Source organism: Scyliorhinus torazame, chromosome 5, assembly GCF_047496885.1.
Source record: "Scyliorhinus torazame isolate Kashiwa2021f chromosome 5, sScyTor2.1, whole genome shotgun sequence".
NCBI classification, from domain to species: domain Eukaryota; kingdom Metazoa; phylum Chordata; class Chondrichthyes; order Carcharhiniformes; family Scyliorhinidae; genus Scyliorhinus; species Scyliorhinus torazame.
In genome coordinates, this window is record NC_092711.1 from 240946667 (window position 1) to 240974143 (window position 27477).

Here is a 27477-nt window from a genome sequence, read left to right on the forward strand (position 1 = left end):
CACTCCCTCAGTACCACACTGGACTGTCAGGCTTGCTTTTTTTTTGTGCTTGTGTCCATTTGGTTTGACTCAGAACCTTTTGATTCAGAGGTGAAATTGGGACAAACTAAGCCATAACAACCTATATATGCATCTAGTACCATACACTATAAATGCTTCTTAATGTCCTGAGGAAATGCCAATGAATGTAGCCTTATGTAGTTGACCATATGCTAGGACCCAATTAAATAAACTGTTTATTAGCAGTATTTGTTTTTGGTAAGTACTCTCTGGCAATCCTGGTAACATAACACCCTTGTTTGTTTCACAAATTCAACATTCCGTTAATCTGGTGGAATTACTCGAGTTATTTTTGTACTATGCTGATGTCTTTCATCTCTTTTCATGGTTTGTTAGAAAATTAAAAGTACTTGCAAAACAGGCAGAATTTGAAGTGCTGATTCCAAAAGAACCAAGGGATGTGAGCCATTATCCACATCCTATCTCAACCTCTCACTGTGTTTTTGTCTGGAAAATAGGAACAGGAAGCTCGGTCCATTTCAGTTTACAAAAATAGGCAAAGCTGTTTATCAGGATGGGCTTCATGTGTGTGAGAAAGATACTGAAGCAGGAAATTCTGAATAAGATCTGTACTTTTGTGACCATGACTGAAGTGATTAAACTGGGGGGGGGGGGGCTTAGGTTTTACTCATTGAATTCATTTTTAAGTTGCATGCTTCAATGAAGATCCTCGTGTTTCAATGACGATTGTATGAAAACTATACAGCATAGCGATCAAACTATAACTAAAATACGGTTTTGTCATATCCAAAGTAATGAGCTGAAATGCAGCTAAAAGTACTATCAGCGGTTCCCTAGATAATATTCCAATTATGTCTTGATGATGTTTCAATGTTTTAAAAAATCACTTATGAATAAACAACTCGAATGAATTCAGTTTTGAGTGGGATAGCAGATTATATCCTTAAATCTGGAAAATCCAATTTGGAAAGTATTTACAATTGACCTCCATTGTGCAGGTTCCATTGCATTGCAGTTATTTGTTCTGTGAACTCATGTTTGGTATTATAGCTGTTCTGCAGTTCAGTGTGGTGTATGTATGAGGCAGGAGGTATGTAGCAGGCAGATGTAATTTCTGGATATCAATTTTCTGCAAATTTAATTAAGGAAGATCTTTCATTCATGCGGGGCTTTTTTGCAACTCTCGTTGTTTCACATTCAATGAATGAACTTTCTTGAAGTGCAGTCATTTCAAATTTTAGGACTTTTACTGTAGCAAATGAAAACCGACACAATTAAACATTACTTAGTTGGCAGATAATACTGTAAATTACAGAAAAAATATTTCTTATTAGTTTCTTAACACATCTAACAACCCCATTCCACTATGTTACAGCACACTTTCCATAGAATTACAGTCCAAAGAACCCAGGCCAAAGTTACTTCCAGTTTCCAATGGACTCGTTTTTCATCTGTGGCATCCAGTAACTGTCAAGGGTCCTTTCCTTCAGTCTTCCAAAAATTCCCGAACCAACCTCCCACAGCATGGCTCATTCTGATTATCCTTTCCCCCACTCAAGCAGGATGAGTCTTCAGTCTTCCGGAGTCCTTAAATTTCCAAGGATTTCATCTCTTTGACTGGGGAACATCTTCCCTTTCGCATTCTTTATGGTAGCCATCAGCCTTTTATCCTATGGTACTGCAGCAATTTCTCCCTGATTTCACCAAGACTCTTGTCTCTGGGTGAGATTTTCACGGAAACCGGCAAAGACTGATGCCAGTCAGGAAAAGCAGCATTGAAACCGCCAACAGCTATGGTGGCTACCTCCACCGTATAGTTCAGGTCTTTGAAAAAAACCTTCAAGGGGCCGGTCTCCTGACATATTGCTGGCGAGGTGGCTCCAGATCTAACCGCCCCACCAACAAGTTAGACATTTGAAAATCGGAGCACCATTTTTAAAGGCTGCCCAGTGCAGAGAGAACAAAGGAGTTCACCCTGGACCTTCCCCGCAAAGCCCCCCACCCTGGCACTGCCCCATGGCAGTGCCCAGGTGTGCAGGGGGCAGTACCTGAGCATGATGCTCCACCCCCCCCCCCGAGTACTATACTCACCTGGGCTCCCTGGGAGGTCAGCTTGCCAAGTGCACACCTTGAGAAACCAGTCGCGATGAACGCCGTTCTTTCCTTACGCCAACGTGGATCGATTTGCTGTTGGGGAGGGGGATGTTCCAGCATAGGGGCCTGATAACGATTTGTTAATATATCCAAATTATGTTCCCATTGTTAAATGCTGGAAAACGTGCCCCGTCACTGGTGAGATGGGGTGGGGAGGAACAATTGCATCACACATTACTGCGATTTTGCATTTCTCGTGATATTTTCCACTCCCATCGCCCGATGTGAACAGGAGCAGAAAATCCCAGCCTCTGGGCGAGATTTTCCGACCCCCCACCGGGTCGGAGAATCGCCGGGGGCTGGTGTGAATCCCGCCCCCGCCGGTTGCCAAAGTCTCCGGCACCCGAGATTCGGTGGGGGCGGGTATCGCGCCGCGCCGGTTGGCGGGCCCCCCCACGCGGTTCTCCGGCCCGGATGGGCCGAAGTCCCGCCGCTAAAATGCCTGTCCCGCCGGCGTAAATTAAACCACCTTCCTTACCGGCGGGAAAAGGCGGCGCGGGCGGGCTCCGGGGTCCTGGGGGGGGCGCGGGGCGATCTGGTCCCGGGGGGGTGCCCCCACCGTAGCCTGGCCCGCGATCGGGGCCCACCGAACCGCGGGCGGGCCTGTGCCGTGGGGGCACTCTTTCCCTTCCGCCTCCGCCACGGTCTCCACCATGAGGGAGGCAGAAGAGACTCCCTCCACTGCGCACGCGTGGGAAGCTGTCAGTGGCAGCTAACGCTCCCGCGCATGTGCCGCCCGGAGATGTCATTTCCGCGCCAGCTGGCGGGGCACCAAAGGCCTTTTCCGCCAGCTGGCGGGGCGGAAATTCATCCGGCGCCGACCTAGCCCCTCAAGGTTGGGGCTCAGCCCCCAAAGATGCAGGGCATTCCGCACCTTTGGGGCGGCGCGATGCCCGTCTGATTTGCACCGTTTTGGGCGCCAGTCGCGCCGTTTCTGGAGAATTGGAAAGAGCACCCTACCCAACGTCAACACCGCCACCCTATCCCCATAACCCAGTAATCCCACCCAACACTAAGGGCAATTTTGGACACTAAGGGCAATTTAACATGGCCAATCCACCTAACCTGCACATCTTTGGACTGTGGGAGGAAACCGGAGCACCCGGAGGAAACCCACGCACACACGGGGAGGATGTGCAGACTCCGCACAGACAGTGACCCAAGCCGGAATCGAACCTGGGACCTTGGAGCTGTGAAGCAATTGTGCTATCCACAATGCTACCGTGCTGCCCAATATGTTAAACCTGGCACAGGCACTCCAAAAGCATTTGACCTGGGCTGCCTGTCCCTGTGCTAACCAGACCATACGGGCATGTTGTCCAGCAGAACAAACAGCAGGTCACATGGCCTTCTTTGTTACCCCTTTTGTCCCGAATCAGAGACAGTTTAATACATAAACATCTTCTAAAACCTCACATTCCTAACACGTTGCAAATCTGGCTTTTTCACTTAAGCAATCGTTTCAGTATCACTACCGGTAATGTGCATGTGACAAACAGTCTTTCACATATAAATGGTAAATTCAAGGTCAGTGCTTTTGTGGGACGAATAAGCAACTTAATACCACTTGGGGATTATGATAGACTTCTAGAGGACACAGCAGGCTGGTGGACGGCAGATTAAATTTATTGCACAGAAGTGTGAAGTGATACATTCTGATAGGAAATGAGTACAATTCTAAAAGGGGTGCAGGAACAGTAGATGATATTTATTGGTGTCAACTGATGTCTGCCCACAGGCTGAAAAGCCAGAAAGAGTGCCACATCACCTCTTTTAAGAAAAGATTGCCATATTAAGTGTCACTCAAGCACTTTGCTGGAAAGTGGTGGACCTTCCCGGAGACCAAAGACACTCCGAGCGGACGTTCCTGCTGCCAAGGGCTGCTGGACAATCGGGCTGGTAGCTGTATTGAACGACAATGCCACCAAAGAGGCAGTGCCAATTTGACACCCACCTGAGTTCTAGAATCATTTCTGGATCCCATGCCACAATTCAATGATGCATGGCAGGGCCGGGGTCACGGGGAGGGGGAGGAACATCAGCAGCAAGGGCATTAATTGCCCAAGTAAGGGTCTCAATGGGTCACGGGAGGGAGGGCATACTGCTGGCGTTGCCACCACAGACTTAATTGGGGTGCAGATGGGAAAGCAACAGGGTCCCCATCCACCACTTTCCTGCCATATTAAATGATTCCTGTCACCAAAATTACCAGACAGAAGGGGATTAGGCTCCAACCAAGAAACTGGGAGAAATCTGTTCACAAATTGTTAAAGGTGGCAGGAGATCCCTTTATGGATCATTATGGGGGGTATCTTTGAGTTGCTCTGTGAGGGTCGATGAATCCACTCGATAGCCCTGCCACCTAATGGGGGGGGTGGGGGGGGGGGGGGGGGCGGATGTTGGGAAATGGGAGTTGAAATGTATCAGTGAGACTCTGGAGGGTCCAGGTGCGTATTCCTGGTGGAGTTGAGGGGACCATTGTCGGGATATGCCAGTGTGAGAGGGGAGGTGTGAGGCTCAGTGGAGAAGGCCTCACTAAAGAGGTCCCAGAGGAGTAGTGGGCTAAAGGAATTTTCACCACTCACTTAGGTTTCCTTCTCTTTTTAGTGCACAATTCCGGAGAATTATGGAACCTGTCGAGTTGGCGTTTCTACTCATAGCGATAGAGCAGCAGCAGAGACATGCTGCTGCACACGGCCAAGACAACCGCCCTGCTGAGGAGGGGGAGACTGGACCTTTAGCTTCACAGACAGCAGCACCACAGAGGGAACAACGCCATTTGAGACTGTCCCAGTCTAGGGCATTCCAATGTTGGACATCCTATCTGCAGATGTCGGAGACACAGTGCCGGGAAGACTGTGCCTGCCCCGGAGGATGGTGGGCCACCTCTGTCATTTTCTGCAAGAGCTGACACCACATTGAATGGGAGGACACCCACTTCCCATGGCCCTTGAAATGATGTCCTCTCTGAACTATTATGCAGGTGGCTTGTTTCAGAGCACCACTGGTGATATGTGTGGCCCACAAATGCATCAGGGAGGTTACAGATGCCGTTTATGTGAGGGTCCACATGTATATCAATTTGAACCAACAGAGCCAAGATGCCAAGGCCATGAGCTTTGCCTGCTTAGCTGGCATGCCCAGGTGCAGGATATGATGGACTACATCCATCATGGCTCTGCAGTCTCCATCGTATCATACAGTGCCATTTATGAACCACAAATGATTCCACTCCCTCAACATCCAGATCATCTGTGATCACACAATGCGAACCATACAGGTGTGTGCCCGTTTCCCAGGGGGTGACCATGACAGTTACATCATTGGGCGCTCGCAGATTCCAGGGACGGGATTCTCCGACCCCCCCCGCCGGGTCGGAGAATCGCCGGGGGGGCAGCGTGAATCCCGCCCCCGCCGACCGCCGAATTCTCCGGCACCGAAAATTTGGCGGGGCCGGGAATCGCGCCGCACCAGTCGGCGGGCCCCTGCCGATTCTCCGGCCCACGATGGGCTGAAGTCCCGCTGCTGTCATGCCAGTCCTGCCGACGTGAATCAAACCACTTACCTTATCGGCGGGACTGGCGGCGCGGGCGGGCTCCGGGGTCCTGGGGGGGGGCACGCCGTGATCTGGCCCTGGGGGGTGCCCCCATGGTGGCCTGGCCCGCAATCGGGGCCCACCGATCCGCGGGCGGGCTTGTGCCGTGGGGGCACTCTTTTCCTTCCACCTCGGCCACAGCCTCTGCGATGGCCGATACAGAAGTGACCCCCCTCCCTGCGCATGCGCGGGGATGACATCAGCAGCTGCTGATGCCCCCGTGCATGCGCGGACCTCCGCCGACCGGCGAAGTCCTTTCGACCCCGGCTGGCGTGGCGCCAAAAGCCTTTCCAGCCAGCTGGCGGCACGCCAACCACTCCGCTGCGAGGCTAGCCCCTCAAAGTGAGGGCTTGGCCCCTTAAGGTGCAGAGAAATCCGCACCTTTGGGGCGGCCCGACGCCCGAGTGGTTCGCGCCACTCCATCCCGCCGGGCCCCCCCGCCCCGCCGTGTAGGGGAGAATCACGCCCCAGATGTTTTTGAGGGAAAGCAGCGACTTGATGAGTGGCTCCTTGGGGACAAAGGTTACCCAATAAGGAGATGGTTGGTGATGCCATTGAGGAGGCCACATATTGATGCAGAGACTCGCTACAATGAGTATCATGCTTCAATGCGCATGCGGTGTGAGCAGACGAGTGGATTGCTGAAGATGTGGTTCTGAAGCCTGGACCGGTCATTGGGTTCCCTCCAATAAGTCCCCCAGCGGGTGTCCCGCATAAATGTGGTCTGCTACGCTCTCCACATTTGGCACTGCAGAAGTAAGACTACCTGGACTAGGAGGAGATGGAGGAGCACCACATCTCCTCAGATGAGGAGGAGGTTGACGAAGGCAGCATGGGACAACCCGCAGAGAAGGAGGAGGAAGGACCTAGGGCCAGGGCTCACATGTGTCGTGGAGTTAGGGATACCCTCATAGACTCTCGGTTTGAGGACGATCAAAGTGAGGGATTGAGGAGATCGCCTACCTTGGGGACTCTAATCTCATCACTCATCTGGTGCCAGCAGTAAGTTTCGCAAATTTATACCAATTTTCAACCTTCTGTACATGGTGTGAGCGTGAATGATCATGTCATCGCATGGAAATATTGTAAATGGCTTTGACCCAAAAACAACCTCCCTAAACTGAAAAGGATTACACTAAAGAACTGGGGCGAAATTCTCCTACCCGCCCCGCCACATTTCTGCGCCGACCGGCCGGCGGGAGTCTCCGTAACACCGGCCGGTCAATGGGGTTTCCCATTGTGGGGCACCCCCACGCCGTCGGGAAACCCCCGAGCACCGGCAGAACGGAGACTCCCGCCGGCGGAGAATGATGCCCCTGAATCGTAACAGGCTTAAGTCTTTCCACTCACTGGTAAAGAAGAATCCGATGCATCTGCCAGTTTAGTTATAAGTTATAATGAATGCAGTTTAAAAATAAGTCAATAGAAAGTATAGAGCATTAGCTCGTAAAATGAATGGAAATTTATACAAGCCTGGTTGTTTAAGTGTGTCAGGTGGCCCTCGTTATAAACTTGAACCATAAATAAAAGCTCTACAGTCAGAACCTTGTTTACAGTTTCTGAAACAAATTCAAATAAATAGACGGAATAAATATTAGCATTGATCATTAATTTTGTGCACTTTGGTCACTGATCCTAATTTGCTGTTGCCTGACTCCAAACCTACCTTTGGATTAGAACTGTAAAATAAACAACAGGGCATGTGTTGTGTGTCTATTTTGTTTTATGTAACACCCTGATAATTTCAGACATCTATTCAGTGAATAACTTAGCCATTCGGAACAGGAAGTCCAGATTCAGCCTCCAGTCTATGTCTAATTTAATCTCAGATCTGCAACAATGGAAAGCAAGGACACATTACAATTACAGAGCACATTTAAGATACCAGAATTCCCTAAGGACCTTCCAATAAGCACAACAGGCAGTGGGCAGTAGTATGAGGAGAGTTAAGGGAGGTTATTGAAGAAGCGAATCTCTTGGAGGAGACGATGATGGCTGTGGAGAATAGTTACAGAACGAGACAAGGACATTTTGAGTAGGAATAGCTCAATTATCTAGCTGTCACTGATTGTGTAGGCTCACATAAATAACGTTCACTTGGATGCGATACAATAGTATAATCAATAATCGGACACTATTCAATATCTTAATGAGGGCATTTTGTTTAATCACTTTGTTCCTGAACTTATTGTATTGTTTAATGGGATATTTGGGGAAAGAAAATTGGGGTCTAATTGTTTATTCATATCTTCAATGGGTAGCACAGTGGCACAGTGGATAGTACTATGGCTTCACAGCATCAGGGTCCCAGGTTCGATTCCCCGCTGGGTCACTGCCCTCCATGTCATGTTTTCTGCAGGAGGGGGCCCACGATTAACCAGCAGTGGGACCTTCTGGTCCTGCCGCTGTCAATTGGATTCCCATTGAATCCACCCGCACCACCAGGAAACCTGTGGCGGGAGTTCACCATCGGCGGGACCGGATGATCGGAGAACGGCTGGAAAATCCCCTCCATTACTTATTGTCACTTTATTCTTGTTTCCCTGCCATTTTGATCTATTTTCACTAACTTTTATAGACACCAACAGCCCCATCTTTCCTTATGACTGCCAGACAATGTTGCTTTTCACATTACAAATAAACTTCATTGCTTCCACTAATTCAAGCTGATTTCGGGTATACCATGGAGCATCTTAAATTATATAGCACAGAAACGTTACTCATTTCAATGTCAGCATCATATTTGAACAAAACTATTTGAATAACACCTGTCATTTAAATGTTCCAATACTTACCATTTTAATTTACAGATCCATAGAAATTATCTCAATTTGTTCATTTTTATTTTGCAATTCCTATTTTCTGCTTAACATCTATTTGTTAGTCTTATCTATCTGATGTCTTTCCGTGACTCAGTTAAATAATGTTGCCTTCTTTCTCCCCTTGATTTTTGTTCAATTTCAATAATATTATGTTAAAAAAGGTAATTATTCACAGAATGTCTTTCGCAACCTCAGGAAGTTTACAATGAATGAAGTACTTTTCAAGTGCAGTCACTGTAGTGATCTCTGTATGTAGTAATACATGATCATCCTATGTTAAGCTAGTACAGGCAACTGAACACTAGATGGCCACACTATCAGAACCTATATAAAGGTTTTCCTGCTCTTTCCTAGGAGTGAGTATGTCTGGACTGCAGAGAGTACAGAGCCAGAGAAAAGAAGTTTATAGATTTCAGTATTAAGCATTATCTTATTTAATAGTTTAATCAACAGTTATTTGTTTGTTTACTAGTTTAGTATTAAGTAAAAAGAACTCACAAGATTATTTTATATTACTCTTAAATTACTTTATCATCACTGGAAGACTACGTCTACATTTCAACAACTCGTCTAGACATAAAGAGTAATATACATATTACAATATCGTAATATAAGTCACTATTTTAATCTAGGAAACACGGTCACTAATTGCACAAAGCGAGGTTTCACAAATATCTGTGAAAACATTCAAATTGTCTATTTCAATGGTGTTGGATAAGCGGTAAATGTCAGTAAAGACTCTGAGGTTAACAGATTTTACTTTGAGACAGGGTCAGGGTATCTTTTAATGTCTATCTAAAAGGACAGATGGGGCTTTGGTTTGATGCCTTATCCAAAAGACAGCTACCCCCTCAGTACGACACTGAAGGGTTTGCATAGATTATCTGCTGAAGTCTCTAAAATGGGCTTTGGAATAAAAGAAACCATCAGGCCTATATTGATTTACAGAAATGATACCTCAACACTAATTTACTGACATCACCACAAAAACTTAATATGATGATTTACAGAAGTACAATTAAGCAAAGATATTGTTTGATGGTTGCATAATGACTTTACAATTATTTGATGTTTGGAAAATGGTAACATGAATGCAAGAGCAGGCCAACTACACCCATTGATAAACAGTAGGGTTTAGGGAGGGAGTTCCAGAGTTTAGGGCCTGGGTAAGTACCTGGGGCCTAGGTAATTTCGCACTGCTAGCTCACAGCGGCAGAGACCCAAGATTGATTCCGGCTTTGGGTGACTGTCTGTATGGAGTTTGCACATTCTCCATGTGTCTGCGTGGGTTTCCTCCTTGGTGCTCCGGTTTCCTCCCATCGTCCAAAGATGTGCAGGTTAGGTGGATTGACCATGCTAAAAATTGCCCTTTAATGTCCAAAGACGTGAAGGTCATGTGGGGTTATGGAGTTACATGAGTGCACCTAGGTGGGGTGTCCTTTCAGAGGGCCGGGGCAGGCACAATAGGTTGAATTGCCACCTTCTGCACTGTAGGGATTCTATAATAATAATAACTAAAGGCATGGCACCATTAACATCAGGGATGCTTTCCAGGTTGGAACTAGAGAAGTGCAGATATCTCAGAGGGCTTGGGGGCTGGAGGAGCTATGGAGGAACTTGGCCATGGAGGGATTTGAAAACAAAAATAAGAGTTTTAATATCAAAGTTTAAATGGGAACCCATGTAGGCCAGCAAGCACACAGATTTTTTAAAAACATTTTTATTTATAAATTTAGAGCACCTAATTCATTTTTTCCAATTAAGGGGCAATTTAATGTGTTCAATCCACCTACCCTGCACATCTTTGGGTTGTAGGGGCGAAACCCACGCAAACACGGGGAGGATGTGCAAACTCCACACGGACAGTGACCCAGAGCCGGGATCGAACCTGGGACCTCGCCGTCGTGAGACTGCAGTGCTGCCACTGCGCTACTGTGCTGCCCCGCAAGCACACAGATGATGGATGAATGACATATGGTTTCCATGTGCGTTAAACGTCCATTTAGCAAGTTCTTTAATGCCACTCCGAAAGACACCATGTGGCATTCCCCTGCCTACAAGAAGTACTATTATAATGATCTGAATTAAGTTTACAGTCGTGTGCCAATTTAATGTAAAATGCCTTGTGGAAATTCTGCTGCCTATTTCACACTGACTCCTATAGTGTAGTGGAAAATGTAGAAAACAGGAAAGCAAAATTAATGTCTAAAAAATAGTTTCCAAGATATTAACGATACCAATATTGTACACAAAGTGGTTGTCTCAATAAATTCTAGAGAGTTGATTCATGAATGAAATGGGATAGTGATTTTTTACTCAAATACTTGGTGACTGCCTCACTTGGTAAATACCACACAGTCATTAGATGACCAAGCAAGGTGATGGTTTACAGCAGTTGCCTACTTCTGGGTTCAAATTTTAGGATCTTGCTTTTCCCCTCACTTGGGAAGTCTCTATCTGGAACTGCATCCAGAAACAGCTGCAAAAGCAGGATTCAATCTTTGAAGGCGTTACCGTGGTATAGCTGTGGGCCACCTTTAGCAGATTCATGCAGCCTTGAGCATCAGCGAAGGATCTTATCCCCAAACAATTTGATGGATGGAGCTGTTTCATGAGAAAGTTGCAGCATACGTCCACCACTTGAGAGAGCTGGAGAAGACATGCTGCAGCCAATAAGCTCTCTATAGTTTCCTCTTTCAGCTCCAAGAGACCTGTGAAGCATACAGTAGAACCAATCAATGGCAACGTGGAAGCAAAGCGATGCAATATGAAGTGCTATTATTTTATTCTGAGAGGCATTCCAACTTGGACACCTTGGATTTATTTAAATGAGTCTGAACTCTCTTTCCAGTATTCGTTTGGGCTCAGTGCAATTTGTGCAGAAGTGACAAACTCAAAAAACAAAATGCGGGATTCCCTGTTGGTTTGATCCTCTGCTTCGCAGGCACTGCACCCACATCCATCTGTTTCTGTGAAAATGGAGGGGGAGACCGAAATGTAGAAGTTCTGCTCCTGAACATAGCACCTACCATGAGGTGGGCTTTGCGCAAGCTCGTTCCACAGAGGCAGCTGTCCATATAAAATAATAGCTGCCTCCAGTCATGTCTAATCTTTTTGTACCTAGAGTGGGAAACACAACACGTGCAGATTACACCTGGTTGGAACAGGTTCGGCATTTAGGGTATCCCTTTGGATGTGGCCCGGGACACCTTTGGAGCAAGTCAGTTGCTCTTTGAGAGTGATAAGATGAGATATGAGAGAGGTAAGCTGCCTTTTGGGATTGTTAGAATGTACGTTAACTCATTGAAATTGTCACAAGAACGTCAAAATAAATCTGATTAAAGCATTTAAAACAACTCCCCTTTAAATCTTTTATTTTTAATTGCATGGAGTGTTAAAATAAACTGCTGTTTGCTATTCCCCTCTGGCTGTTGACATATACTAGATTAATGCTGCATGACTTATTTCACAACTTTCCATTATCACTGTGAATGTACATCCCCCAGAGGGGAGTGGGTCATGTTCGGGCAGTCCTTGGCACTGCCTAGAGGTAGGGGTTGTTCTTGTGGGGGGGGGGCTTGGGATTCTATTTTTATTTTTAAAAAGGGCACCCTTATCTTTTACAAAGCAAATTGCTGGTGGGGCAGACTCAATCAGAACCCACCCTGCCAGGGTGATATCTTGGGACCTGCTCCTTAATGTTTTTAAATCTAAGTCAATAATACAGCAGAGGAAGCTGCCCTTGTGGCGGAGGACTTTCATACCATTTCCCACCCACTGCACCACTCTGCCAAACAAATGAGAGAATTCCATCCAGTGAACGGGTTTTTATGTATGAGTAATTTTTATTTTTAGAGTTTTCAATTGGCACGTAGAACTTTCATCTCAGCCTAATTCCTGAGGTCTGCCCTTAGTGGATGCTGGGTGAGTTGGCATGCAGAATGTAAGGGCAAAGTGTAGTGGTTAAGGTTGGCATTAGTTGACATAAGCCCTATAAAGGACCATGGGGGTGAGTAGATGGGGTCCAAGGTATGGGTTGGCATGGAGGACATGATGGGCTATGGGAGCTGGGGACATGAGGTGGCGTGTGTTGACATATATGGAGGATGGAGAGTGTGTGGGAGATGAGGGATGCAAGTGGTGAGGGATGCAGAATTGCTTTATATTTTATTTATTTTTTTAAACTTCCACACAGTGCTGGTGCATAGAGGCAGGACTTCTGCCAAGCCTGACTATGGATTCGGCTGCCTCCTCATTCCTTCCATCACCCTCATTTCCACCCATCCCCCTCACAGACCAAAAATCCAACTTTCCGGGGCACTTTCTCCCTGATCGGGTTCGCAGAGCTGGGAATTGCCCAAGAGGCAAATTCCGGGTCAAAGTTGCATCTAAGCAGTATCGTGGGGGATCTATGAATAAATATAATTATTATTTAAATCCAATATCTTTACAAATTACTTGGATTGATTTACTTAAATAAAGAAGAACAGTAATTTTACCTTAACTGTTGGCATCTTTGACCACGTGATCGATGCAAGATTGTTAAATGATTAAAAGCAAGATCAAAGTAAATGTATATATCACACTCTTGATTTGTCGTGCTTGAGCACAGAAACAGGGCTTGAGCATTTAACAGCTTTCCAAGACAGGAAGCAAAACACAATTTCACGTTTTAAAAAAAAATTTCAATGCATACATCCTGTACCTTGAAATAGTGACCACATAAAAAGTTGTCTATAAATACTACATTAAAGGTCACCTGTGTAAGCATAATGAACAAGTGCTTTAAGTGCATCTGGGTCGATGCCCTCCATTTTAATTTCTTCTTGCTTGGCCTCACGTACATCATTGGTAAACATGGCAGCAAAATAGTCCGAAACAGCACTGAGGACTAGCCTGAGAACAATGAAGATAACATAAGAGATAAGCTGAAAGCGTCTAAAGAAATACCACAGGACTAATATTTTTTGCCAACTTCATTAGCCTGAAAGCTACACTTTAAAGATAAACTTTGACCAAACATATTTTTATATGACCATTTAGTGCTTTTCTACAGCGAGCATATTTTCGCTCAAGGAAATTTTTCAAGTCTACTTAATTATGTTGAATGGACTTGCATTCTGCTATCTCATTTTGTTTACTGATCAAAACACAATTCATTATTTATGCAGCAACATATAAAACACTGAAATTTAGATTTATAATTGCTGCCAATTCATTAAAGGAAACCATGAACACACAAGTTAAAACAGTGTATAGTAATAGGTGGTCCCAGAGGAAGTGCGAATTATGTCAACATTAGGAAATTCTACATTGTTGTAAGTTTTTAATTAGATCAATTTTGTTCAGCAAAAATAGGATTTAAGCATTGATCAGGTTTTGTTTAAGCACTGGCGTCTCAAGAATTAAGCCAAAAGCCTTTAATCACCACCATCTGGCACTTCCAAAGGTTCAAGACAGGGACTCGGGAGAAATGAGGACAGTGATTTAATGTTTAATTCCTGTTGTTAACTTGTGGCCCTGTTTGTGTGAAGTTACAATTTTAATGTACTTCATTGTTGATTTATTATAATTACCAAAATAAATTCACGTTAATTTCCTTTTTCTCTGGGGTAGTTCTAAAAATATAGACACAATATTGTAATATTGTCACTGCCCTTACCAATACGTTCTTTGTTAAAAGTCATCCTTCGTGGCATAAGATACATTGATATTTTATTCAACATCATGGCATGCAAATTGAATAACTACATCTCACAATCTGAAAGCTTATCATTCAGTGTAGATCGCCCTTCATATTCTTCACAGTCATTTTATTAGGGTTTTGATACACATAGGTTTGCAAGGCTTTAATGTTGATATGAGACAGTGTGGTAAAGCTTCTGATATGGTTTTTAAAAAAAATAATTTTTATTAAAGGTTTTCATAAAATGTGAATAACAAAATGAGAAAAAAAGAACCCAACAGGCTTAAGTACAAAACACAGTCTAGAAAAGCAACCCTCCATACCCCCACTCCCCCCTGTACATAAATAATAAATTAAGATTAACACCCCGACTTAACACAACAGGTATATACACCCCCTCAGTAAATAACAAAAACAATAATAAAGTAAACCCGCCGCCCCCGCCCCCCCCCCCGAGCTGCTGCTGCCACTGACCAATGTCTATCATTCTGCCAGAAAGTTTAAGAACGGTTGCCACCGCCTAAAGAACACTTGTACCGACCCTCTCAAGGCGAATTTCACCCTCTCCAATTTAATGAACCCCGCCATACCGCTGGTCCAGGATTCCACGCTTGGGGGCCTTGCATCCTTCCACTGAAGAAGAAACCTTTGCAGGGCTACCAGGGACGCAAAGGCCAGAATACCGGCCTCTTTCGCCTCCAGCACTCCCGGCTCCTCTGCCACCCCAAATATTGCGAGCCCCCAGCCCGGTTTGACCCTGGATCCTATCACCCTCGACACCGTCCTCGCTACGCCCTTCCAAAATTCCTCCAGCGCTGGGCCTGCCCTGAACATATGGGTGTGATTTGCTGGGCTCCCTGAGCACCGAACACACCTGTCCTCACCCCAAATAAACCGGCTCATCCTTGTCCCGGTCATGTGTGCCCTGTGCAGCACCTTAAACTGTATGAGGCTGAGCCTCGCGCACGATGAGGAAGAGTTCACCCTCCCTAGGACATCTGCCCACGTCCCTTCCTCGATCTCCTCTCCCAACTCCTCCTCCCACTTACATTTCACCTCCACTACCGAGGCCTCCTACTCCTCCTGCATCACCTGGTAAGTTTCCGAGATCTTCCTCACTCCCACCCATCCCCCCAAGAGCACCCTGTCCTGCACTGTGTGTGGCTGCAGCCGCGGGAATTCCACCACCTGCCACCTGGCGAACGCCCTTACCTGTAAGTACCTGAAGGTGTTCCCCGGGGGGGAGCTCATACTTCTCCTCCAGCTCACCCAGGCTCGCGAACCTCCCGTCCACAAACATGTCCCCCAACCTTCGTATCCCTGCTCTGTGCCACCCCGCAAACCCTGCACCTGTTCTCCCTGGGGCGAACCGGTGGTTCCCCGGTATTGGGGTCCACGCTGAGGCCCCAACTTCCCCCTTATGCCGCCTCCACTGCCCCCAAATTTTGAGGGCAACCGCCACCACCGGGCTCGTGGTATACCTCCTTGTAGGGAGCGGCAGCAGCACCGTTGCCAGCGCCCCCAGACTCGTACCCACACAAGACGCCGTCTCCAGACTCTTCCATGCAGCCCTCTCCCCCTCCATCACCCACTTGCGCACCATCGTCGCATTGGCGGCCCAGTAGTACCCACAGAGGTTGGGCAGCGCCAGCCCCCCCCTATCTCTACTCCGCTCTAGGAACACCCTTCTCACCCTTGGAGTCCCTCGCGCCCACACAAACCCCATTATGCTCCTGTTAACCCGCCTAAAGAAAGCCTTCGGGATAAACACGGGGAGGCACTGGAACAGGAACAAAAACCTTGGGAGCACCGTCATTTTGACTGACTGCACCCTGCCTGCCAAGGACAGTGGCAACGCGTCCCACCTCTTGAACTCCTTCTCCATTTGCTCCACCAGCCTTGAAAAATTACGCCTATGCAGGGCCCCCAGCTCCTGGCCACCTGGACCCCCAAATACCTGAAGCTCCTCTCCGCCCTTTTTAGTGGGAGCTCACCAATACCCCTCTCCTGATCCCCTGGATGAACTACGAACAGATCACTCTTCCCCACGTTGAGTTTATACCCCGAAAAGTCCCCGAATTCCCTAAGAATCCTCATTACTTCCGGCATTCCTCCCATCGGGTCAGCCACATACAGCAGCAGGTTATCCGCATAAAGCAACATCCTATGCTCCTCCCCACCCCGCACCAACCCCCTCCAGTTCCTCGACTCTCTCAGTGCCATAGCCAGGGTTTCAATCGCCAGTGCGAAGAGCAGGGGAGACTGGGGACACCCCTGTCTCGTCCCTCGGTGCAACCAAAAGTACTCGGACCTCCTCCTGTTTGTAGCCCCACTTGCCATCAAGACCTCATACAACAGCCTAACACACCTGACAAACCCCTCCCCAAACCCAAACTTCTTCAGCACCTCCCACAGGTACCCCCACTCTCGCCTATCGAAGGCTTTCTCAGCGTCCATCGCCACCACTATCTCCGCCTCTCCCTCCCTCGCCGGCATCATAATAACGTTCAAAAGCCTCCGCACATTTGTGTTCAACTGTTTCCCATTCACAAATCCTCGTGGCTAAGACCTTCGCCAGCACCTTGGCATCTACATTTAGCAAGGAGATCGGTCTGTAAGACCCACATTGCAGGGGATCCTTGTCCCGCTTCAGGATCAAGGAGATCAGTGCCCAGGACATCGTCGGGGGCAATGCCGCCCCCCCCTCCCTTGCCTCATTAAAGGTCCTGACTAACAGCGGGCCCAATAGGTCCATATATTTTTTATAGAACGCGACCTGGAAACCGTCCGGCCCCGGTGCCTTCCCCGCCTGCATGCTTCCTATCCCTTTGATCAGCTCCTCCAGTCCAATCGGGGCTCCCAATCCCGCCATCAGTCCCTCTTCCACCTTTGGAAACCTCAATTGGTCCAGGAAGCGGCCCATCCCTCCCTCCTCCTGTGGGGGCTCAGATAGGTACAATTCTTCATAAAAGTCCCTGAAGACCCCATTGATGCCAACCCCACTCCGCACCACACTCCCTCCCCTGTCCTTAACTCCCCCGATCTCTCTAGCTGCGTCCCACTTCCAAAGCTGATGCGCCAGCATCCGGCTTGCCTTTTCCCCATACTCATAGATCGCCCCCGGGCCTGCCTCCACTGCACCTCCGTGGTCACGAGGTCGAATTCGGCCTGGAGGCTACGCCTCTTCCTCAACAATCCTTCCTCGGGCTCCTCCGCATACCTCCTGTCTACACTCACCACCTCCCCCAGCAGCCTCTCCCTCTACCCCCCGCTCCCTCGGCTCCTTGTGGGCCCTGATGGAGATCAGCTCTCCCCTCACCACCGCCTTCTGTGCCTCCCATACCATCCCCACTCGGACCTCCCCGTTGTCGTTGGTCTCCAAGTACCTCTCTATACTTCCTCGGACCCGCTCGCTCACCTCCTCGTCCGCCAACAGCCCCACCTCCAAGCGCCACAGCGGCCGCTGGTCCCTCTCCTCCCCCATCTCCAAGTCCACACAATGCGGGGCGTGGTCCGAAATGGCTATTGCCGAATACTCAGTATCCTCTACTCTCGCTATCAGCGCCCTACTCAAAATGAAAAAGTCGATTCGGGAATAAGCCTTATGGACATGTGAGAAGAATGAAAATTTCCTAGCCCCGGCCTTGCAAATCTCCAAGGGTCCACCCCTCCCATCTGGTCCATAAACCCCCTCAGCACTCTAGCCGCCGCCGGCTTCCTAACCGTCCTAGACCTGGAGCGATCCAGCGCTGGATCCAGCGCCGTGTTAAAGTCTCCCCACATTATCAGGCCCCCCACTTCCAAGTCTGGGATCCGACCCAACATATGCCGCATAAAATCCGCATCGTCCCAGTTCGGGGCATACACATTGACCAGTACCACCCTCTCTCCCTGCAACTTACCACTCACCATGATGTACCTACCGCCATTATCTGCCGCAATGCTCGACGCCTCGAATGACACCTTCTTTCCCACCAAGATCGACACCCCTTGATTTTTGGCATCCAACCCCGAGTGAAACACCTGACCTACCCACCCTTTCCTCAATCATACCTGGTCTGCCACCTTCAGGTGTGCCTCCTGGAGCATAACCACGTCCGCCTTGAGCCCCTTCAGGTGCGCGAACATGCGGGCCCGCTTAACCGGCCCATTCAGTCCCCTTACATTCCAAGTAATCAGCCGGGTCACGGAGCTACCCGCCCCCCCTCTCCCACCGACTAGCCAGAGCCCCTCCTCGGCCAGCCACGCGCCCGGACCCCACACCCCACACCCGGCCCATTCCCCACAGCGGCATACCCCCGCCTCGACCCCCCCCCACTTGCTCCAGCTCCCCCTTGACCATAGCAGCAACTCATTCCACCCCCCCCCCCACCCCCGGGCTACTCCCCCCATTGCACTTCCGCAAGTCAGCTGACTCTTGCTGACCCCAGCCACTCCCCCTCCCCCTTCCACTCTAAGTGCGGGAAACAACCCTCGCTTCCCGGCCCCGGCCCCGCCCCCTCCAGTCTTCAGCGCGGGAAAAAGCCTGCGCTTTCCACCTACCAGGCCCCGCCACGTCTGACGCAGCTCCTTTTACAGGCCCGGTCCCCTCACCCCCGACTCGGGCCTCCCCCTCCCCCGTGGGACCCCATCTCACCGCCGTCCACCCCCCTTGTTCCGTTTACCTACCCCCTTCCAAGAGACCAACCCGACCAAAGCAGTGCCCAACCCGCCCCAGCCACCCTCACCGAACCGGGAGAGAAAAACACAGAGAAAAGAAACCCGGAGCAATACAAAGGCTCCCCACTCGAGAAAAAATATAAACATAACATATCAACCGCAGTCCCCAATCGCTCATCCCAACCAATCTGTGTCCAGCTTCTCGACCTGAACAAAGGCCCATGCCTCCTCTGGAGACTCAAAATAATGGTGCCGGTCCTTGTAGGTGACCCACAGTCACGCCAGCTGCAACATGCTAAACTTCACCCCCTTCCTATGCAGCACCGCCTTCGCTCGATTGTACCCGGCCCTCCCCTTCGCCACCTCCGAACTCCAGTCCTGGTATATTCGAACCTCCGCGTTCTCCCACCTGCTGCTCCTCTCCTTCTTGACCCACCTGAGCACACACTCCATATCGACGAACCGATGGAACCTCACCAGCACCGCCCGTGGAGGCTCGTTAGCCTTGGTCCTCCTCGCCAGCACTCTATGGGCCCCTTCCAGCTCCAGGGGCCCCTGGAAGGACCCCGCTCCTATCAGCGAGTTAAACATGGTGACCACATAGGCCCCCACGCCCGTCCCCTCCAGCCCCTCCGGGAGGCCCAGAATCCACAGATTCTTCCGCCTCGACCGATTCTCCATCTCCTCGAGCCGCTCTTGCCATTTCTTGTGGAGCGCCTCGTGCCTCCACCTTTACCGCCAGGCCTAAGATCTCGTCCTCATTGTCAGAGATCTTCTGTCAAGCCTCGCGGGTCGCCGCCCCCTGGGCCGTCTGTGTCTCCAGCAGCTTATCAATAGAAGCCTTCATCGGCTTTAGCAGGTCCACTTTAATCTCTCTGAAGCAGCGCTGGACACCCTCCTGCTGCTCCTCCGCCCACTGCATCCACGCTGCCTGGTCACCGCCTGCCGCCATTTTGTTCTTCTTCCCTCGCACCTTCTTCGGGTCCACCACCACCTTTTCTGTCGCCCCGCTCCTGGTTGAAGCCATATACTGATGGGGAGCTGTTATAAACTCCTTCTCACACTGGGAAACATCGAAAAGTGCCGTTGGGGGCCCTCAAAAGAGCCCAAAAGTCCAGGTATGTGAAACGAGTGACGACAGCATCCCACTTCCCATGCAAAAGGTGCAAAGTGACAGACCTCAGCAAGTGCATACAGAGGCACTCGATGATCACGGTGAGACCACTGGTGACTCCGGTGACACCACACTACTTCCACCCTCAATTGCTCGAACCTCTCCACTAGTCAATGCATTCCTGCATGTTCTGACTCCAGACGTGCAGCTTCAAGAAATCTCAGCTGACTCCAGTGAACCTGCTAAGACTCCGGACGGGGAGCATCAACAAAAAACAGACCAGACTCCAGATGGGGGGCAACCAAACGCCGATTCACGTAAGCCAGACTTTACTCCAGACAGGCAGTGTCGCAACCTCAGTGATGGCACGCTCAGGGTGACAGCAGATGCCACAACGACAGGATCACGTGACAATCACACTGGGTCAGCAATAACAAGCAGCAGCTACAGTCCAAGACGAATACACCAATTTTCACCACAGCTATGTCCACACATTTGTTCCACACGGACAGTGCGGCCAATGACAGCTCATGCTGGACAAACCCAGTATTCAGGCATGCAGCAGCCAGCAGTCTATGCAGCATATTCTCAAACAGGCCAGCACTACGGATTGCCCACTAATGGAATCAAGACCGAAGGAGGACTACCGCCAGCGCAATCTGCACTACAGACTGGATGCCTTAGTTACCGCCCAGGATTTGCTGCACCACAGCCTGGCCAGACAGCATATTCCTATCAGATGCAAGGTTCTAGTTTCACACCATCACCAGACATTGATGCGAGCAGCAATTCTGTCTCCAAATCGACATGCTTCAACGCTTCTCAGCAGAATCACCCTTCCAGCACAGCATGTGGCCAGAACCAGTATGCACAGTCTCATCCGACTTCAACATCTGGCACATCCATGACCTCGAATGATACTGTTGATGGTACCTCTTCAATGTCAACGACCTATCAGCTACAAGATGCCATCCGACAGCACCACCACAAACACAAAAAGAAAAAAAGAAAAAGACCCCAAAGCGGACAGCGCAGTGATTCGACCACTTCTTGGTTCCTGTTGATGGCGTTCATAACCAAGAGAGACATTTGACCATGATGATTGATGGTTTATGGACTCACATGAATGATTTGGACTTATTGTTTAATCACCGTTCCCATGACTTGTATATACCTTACCTTCCATACCTGTTCTTTGTTCAGTTTTTCTTAAAGTGTACAGAAAATATGAACATATAAAAAGGGGAGGATGTGGTGATGTGCATCACTGTAAATACATGTAAGCTAGACAGACACTAGAGGGAGCACCAGAAACATCACACACACACACTCAACCAATAGATAAGTTAGGTGGGAGGCGACCAATGGACATTCAAGATACACAAGGAGGTGACACGACCACAGGGGGGCATTACACCAACCCGTACATAAAGGACACCACACACATGATCAGCCCCCTTCGGCCAGTGGAGACAGTTAGTGAGGAGAGGCACAGGGTTGATTCATTATCACACCCACCACATGGAAGACAGCAGCTGGTCAGTCAGTTTGGGTAGCTACAATAGGATTAGCAGTAGTGTCGAACTCAAGTTATAAAAGTGTACATAGTGTAAATAAATGAGTTGAAGTTATTTACACGTCTCGACCTTCCTTGACAAATGCAACACAAGGAAGCCGCTTATGTTACAAAGGAAACATAACAAAACACAGTCAACTGATCTAACCGACCCCCACTGATTGTACAAGGCCTGTCATTCAATTACATATACTGCAAACTTTACCGATGAGCAGGAATCTTGTGATCTCCAGCAATCAGGAGAACATCACAAAGTTGCTTGTGCTGGAGGTAGTTCTCCATTTTCCGAAATGTTTGCTCCGCATGATTCATTGACTGGAAGAACTCATCTGAACTACCGGAACTCATCCTATTCGAAGAACAGCTGTTCAATGGCAACCTGTGGACGAAAGAAAGGAAAGCAGATTTGTTAGTGAACATTGGAAGCCAAACCTACAATCATAAATGTATTTTTCATTTCCGATTTGCTTCAGAAAGCTGCTGTGAAAATCAATACATAGTCTGTCTCTTTTAATATACAACAAAGTAACAAAACAAAAAAGCACTTTGGCTCTCTCTTGAGTTGAATAATGCAAAGTAGGTTAACAAGCTCATCCATTTTTACCATTAGCAGCTTCAGATTTTACTCTTAGGTCTGCCAAAGTCATTTTTTCAAAACAAAATTGAGCTGTCATGAGAAAAAGTTATGCTCTCCTACTAGAGAAAAGCAAATCACTTTTGGACTCTGGATGCTTCATTAATTTTTCATTATTAGTAAAATACCAAGGGCCCACGCTTCACTTAAAATTAGCTTATTCAGATAGAAAACTATATTCTCCATCTCTATAGATCATGCCTACTTTGCAAATAGTTTATATCCCTGCAGCTGAACTGGAATTAGTAACTTCAAGTAGATTGAATTAAAAACAACCTAACAAGAAATAAGCTTGTAAACCATTGAGAATTGAATTCCATAGATCACACAAGATCAATGAGGGAACATGTGGGAAAACCTCCTGGACTTAAAGGGTTACCAGGTAATTTATGAGCACAGATTGCATAAACTTAGCTTGCATTTCTTTGAGTTTAGAAGATTGAGGAGTTATCAAATCGAGGTGCTTAAAATGGCCAATAGATTTGATGATATCGAAACAGAGAAAGTATTTCTTTTGCTGGGGAATCCAAAACTAAAAGGCATGTTCCAAAGTTAGAGCTATGCCAAAATCAGGAGGTATTTTGCTCCTCCAAAAATCTGTGAATGTTGAGTTGATCGATATTTTCAAAATTGATGGTTTTTGTGAGATAAGGTTATTGAGGAAATTTGAGAAAAGGTGATCAAATGGAATTGAGGAAATCAAATGAGAGAACAGAAAAAAGGGATTGTGTCATGGGACAGGGTTTAGAGAACACCAAAGTATGTCATGGAGTTCACCTGACCTATAACTTTTAATAGATTTTGGTTATGAGGAGCACAAGGGCCCACTTTCCAGGTTTGATGAAACAGAGACCTTAAGTATTTTTAAACAAAACAATGTTTATTCTATGAATCCAGTTAATATTTTATAAACACACAGTAAACATCTTATCAACTACCAACACTGATACCCCCCAAAGATACAGTACTCTATAGGTAACCCTTAGTAACTTTCCTAACAACATCCATAAGCCAAACACCCTTTTTTCCTACAAAAACAGTAGGTTTGCATTCCTGGCAGAAACAGGTATTACTTTGAAATTATCATGTGATCTGGAGACATTCTTTGGCATGCAGAGAGAGAGACCAAAATACACCTTCTTGATTTGGATGCAGCTCCCCAACTGAAAAGTGAAAGTAAATCTCAGACCCAAAAACAGCTTTCAGCTCAAAACAAAAGTAAAAAGCAGAGCCAGAGCCCAGCTCCTCCCACATAATGTCATCACTGCAGCCACTTGAGAAGGCAAATATTTCTTAAAGTGACATTCCCATGACACCTCCCCCCAAGAAAAAAAATAAACCATCAACTTGACGATGGTTTCATTTTTCACCTTTTCACTTTCTTTTAAACAACATTGAAAGTAAATATACTTTTTTGTTCAACAAAACAAATCACGCAAACATTTATAATAACATGGTCCATTTTAGTTCTTCTTCCTCCAACTGGAATCCTCTTGATTGACAGTCTCTTTGGACAAGAAGGTCTCTGCACAATCCATCCATTTCTCGACACCTCGGCATTTCTCTTTAAGGTCAGATATTTTAGTTCAATCCGATCACAGAGCCCCTTGGTATTTTCCAACACAGGAGCATTGGTTAACACAGCCTTCAGGCAGTCAAATGCCTGTTGACACTCCGCTGTCCACTGAAATTTGCTACGCTTCTTTAGCAAGTCCATCAGTGGATCAACCACACTGCTAAGATTCAGCACAAATTTCCGGTAAAATCCATTCATGCCAAGAAATCGCATTAATTCCCTTCGTGTCGAGGGCATTGGAAACTTACATATAACTTTTGTTTCCACATCCCGTCGAACTATTTGACCCTGTCCAATTGTATGGCCAAGGAAAGTGACTTGGGCTTTTCCAAATTCACTTTTGGCTAGGTTTACCACCAAACCCGCCTCCTGAAGTCGATTGAATGACTCCATCAGATGCTTCAAATGTTCTTTCCATGTTAGACTAAAAATTACCAGGTCGTTGATGTATACCGCACAATTGGGTAATCCTGAAATGACTTTGTTAGTTAACCGTTGAAGTGTGGCTGGGGTGTTTTTCATGCCAAATGGCATAACTTTGAATTGGTATATACCATCTGAAATCACAAAAGCTGAAATCCCCTTCGCCCTTTCGGATAAAGGTACCTGCCAGTAACCTTTAAGTAAATCCAGTTTGGAAATAAAAGCTGATTATCCCACCTTCTCAATGCAATCCTCCAAGCGTGGGATAGGATAAGAGTCCATTCTTGTAACTGCATTAACCTTTCTATAGTCTACACACAACCATTGGGTACCATCCGGTTTTGGTACCATCACTATGGGTGAGCTCCATTGGCTGCAACCCACTTCAATTATGCCATTTTTAAGCATACTCTCAATCTCTTTGTTAACCTGTGCCAATTTTATGGTTCGCAGTTGATTTAAATTGTTTTTTTCATAAACTATCCATAACTTCTTTGAATAAGCTTGAGGTAAAATTTTATCCTTGATCCGTTTGTATTTCTGTTGGTAGTCCATATCTAGTAAAGAATTTAAGTAACTCCTCCACAATCTTTCTAGCTGTAATAATGCCTACTGGAATGGCCTCTGGAAACCTAGTAGACACATCCATTATAGTCAAAAGATATTGATTCCCACTTTTTGTATTAGGAAGCAGTCCTACACAATCAACTAAGACCTTGTAAAAGGTTCCTCAAATGCTGGAATGGGTATTAAGGGTGTTGGTTTTATCACTGCTTGAAGTTTCCCTATGACTTGACATGTGTGACATGATCGACAAAATTTAACTACATCTTTATGTAGTCCAGGTCAAAATGTTTTCGTATTTTAGCTTGAGTTTTCTTTACTCCCAAATGACCTCCCACTGGTACCTCATGTGCTACTCGCACACCTCTTTTCATACCCTACCGGCAATACCACTTCTGCCCACTTTTCATCTGCCTGCATATGTAAAGGTCTCCGTTTTCTCATCAAGACATCATTTTTACGGTAATTACAATCTGGTATACACACAGATTCCTCTTCTGTGTATGCTTTCTGATACATCCGTTTTATTTCTATATCTTTCTGTTGTAACTCCGCCAATTTTCCTGAACTAAAAATATCCGCCTCATCCTCCACCTGTTCTTGTTCTTTTCCAACCATCTGATCAAAAATCGATTCTGATAATTGAACTTCAACTTTATCTTCACTCTTTGATTTCTCCTCTTGTCTTAACCTGTGACTTTACGACCTTGTTACTACACAATCCAGAAAAATCCCAGGATATTTGTCCTTCAACACTTCAATTGTCTGATTTTCCACAGGCTTATCAACCACAGTAGGCATCACTCCCACCTGCGAGCTAGCTGTATCATTACCCAGGATAGGATTTCGCTTGGTAATCACTGAAGAATGTTGAAGCTTACTTTGTTCCTGCGTGTTCTCTAAAATTGAGGACTTGGCAAGAATTAACTCACCAATTTAAATACAAATTTTCTGTGTGCTTTGTTCAAAAATGAATTTGATGGAACTTTTTATTTATTATCTAGCTATGATTGACAGCTCCTGACCACATCAAAAGCAATAAAGTGCTTTCTGCTGAGAAAAAGAGGAAGTGAAACCACTTAACTCCTAGATCTTTACAAACATTGAGGTTATGTTCAAAGCAGGAGTTGGGAGATGCATTCAAGCATTAAGAGAAATTACAATAGACAATCCAGACACCTAGCCTAATACCCTGTCAATTGTAGCCCACTAAACGCCTTTTCTATTTGAAAGTGAATATAGGCCTTGCAGATCAAAGGATCTGAGGGAGTTAAAAGCCTTGTGATGTGGTTTTGGCTTTCTATAAAGAAACAACTGCTGCTTTCTACACCTCTGTTTGAGCCAGCAAATATAAGGGGCAGGTGAGTGAAAAAGTCATGAGTTTTCAAAGTTTCTGCCTGGACTGTTCTTTAGCTTGGAGGCAGGTGTGACCGATGGGGGGTCTCTGAAATGGGGTGCTTTCTGATGGGGGGTCTGTGATCTGGGGATCTGCAGTGGGTGTCTGTGGTGGTGGGGGGGGGGGGGGGGGTGAAGAGGAGTCCTGAATTTGGATAATCATGACAAAGTAGCTGCTGAAAATGGTTACAAGGGACTGGAAACTCCCTTACCTGTCGGCAGTAGTGGAGTTCCCAATGTCGTGTCAGGCAGAAATATGGAATTGGCACCCAATTCTCTGGTCTCCCCCCCCCCCCCCCCACCCCAGCAGAGGCGGGATCCGCGCCAGAAGGAGGTCTGCTGGGGGTGTCTCTTGGGGGTGCCTGATAGGGGGTTCTCATAGGGGGGACTGGGGTGGTGTGGGCAGGATTTGCATTGTGGGGAGCAGGGGGCTCTCTGGCAGACCTTGCGGGCACCTCTGTTAAATACTTAACCACTTGGCCCACCATGTCAGGGCCACCCTCGCAAATATTTGCACCAATCCACACCAGCATGAATCATGGCCCAGCGGGCTCGAGTATCATGGAGGCATGGACAATCCAGCCTCCAGCCCGTTAATGGAATGCAATTGGATTCAAATAACCCTCACTCTGCATCCTCCCTCTGACACGGGGCTTTAATCTTGATGCTGCCGCAAGGAGGGACCGCTAAGTTGAAGCCTCGCCCACCTGTTCGGGAGCCCACGTCACTATTTGAAGATGACGAGGGAAGTTGATCTTGTCATGTGACCAATATTTATTTGTCATCCAGATCAAATCATTGACGCTTGTTTTTTGCCCGACACGAGGTTCTCTGCCGTATTGGGAACTCCGCTATCGGAAGCAGAGAGCGGGAGAATCCAGTTTCTTGTAACCATTTTCAGCAGCTACTTTGCCATGGTTATCCAAATTTAGGACTTCTCATTATAAAATAAGACGGACATTTGGTCATTTAACTTGTCAGCATTTTGCTTTCTTTTTATAAATGAAGACAAATAGGAGATTACACGATGTGAAAACAATGTGTTAGCAATCATTTATCTCTTGCCTTCAAATCTCCCAGAAGATTCAATTATTCAATATTCTACGTGATTTATTGTGAACTCAAGTTTTGGTTATTTCCTTAACAGCGAATAATTAATTAACGTTGATATGTAGAAAATCAATTCAACAAAGCTGCAACTTAGTAATTGTAATCAATATTTCAGCTTAAAAGGTGAATAATGTTCTATCCCACATCC

The 27477-nt window shown here is 47.0% G+C and overlaps 1 protein-coding gene across 2 annotated transcripts in view; it reads right to left on the reverse strand.

Moving 5' to 3' along the window:
• Window positions 1–27477, reverse strand: part of LOC140420984 (kelch-like protein 4) — a 564196-nt gene that overhangs the window by 73123 nt on the left and 463596 nt on the right. For both annotated transcript variants that reach the window (XM_072505214.1, XM_072505212.1), the window contains exons 2-4: window positions 21833–22006; window positions 13352–13488; window positions 11107–11303 (exon numbers count right to left, since the gene is read on the reverse strand). In XM_072505214.1, the coding sequence (XP_072361315.1) occupies window positions 11107–11303; window positions 13352–13488; window positions 21833–21975 (477 nt within the window). In that variant the 5' untranslated portion in view covers window positions 21976–22006. The remainder of the gene's footprint in view (window positions 1–11106; window positions 11304–13351; window positions 13489–21832; window positions 22007–27477) is intronic.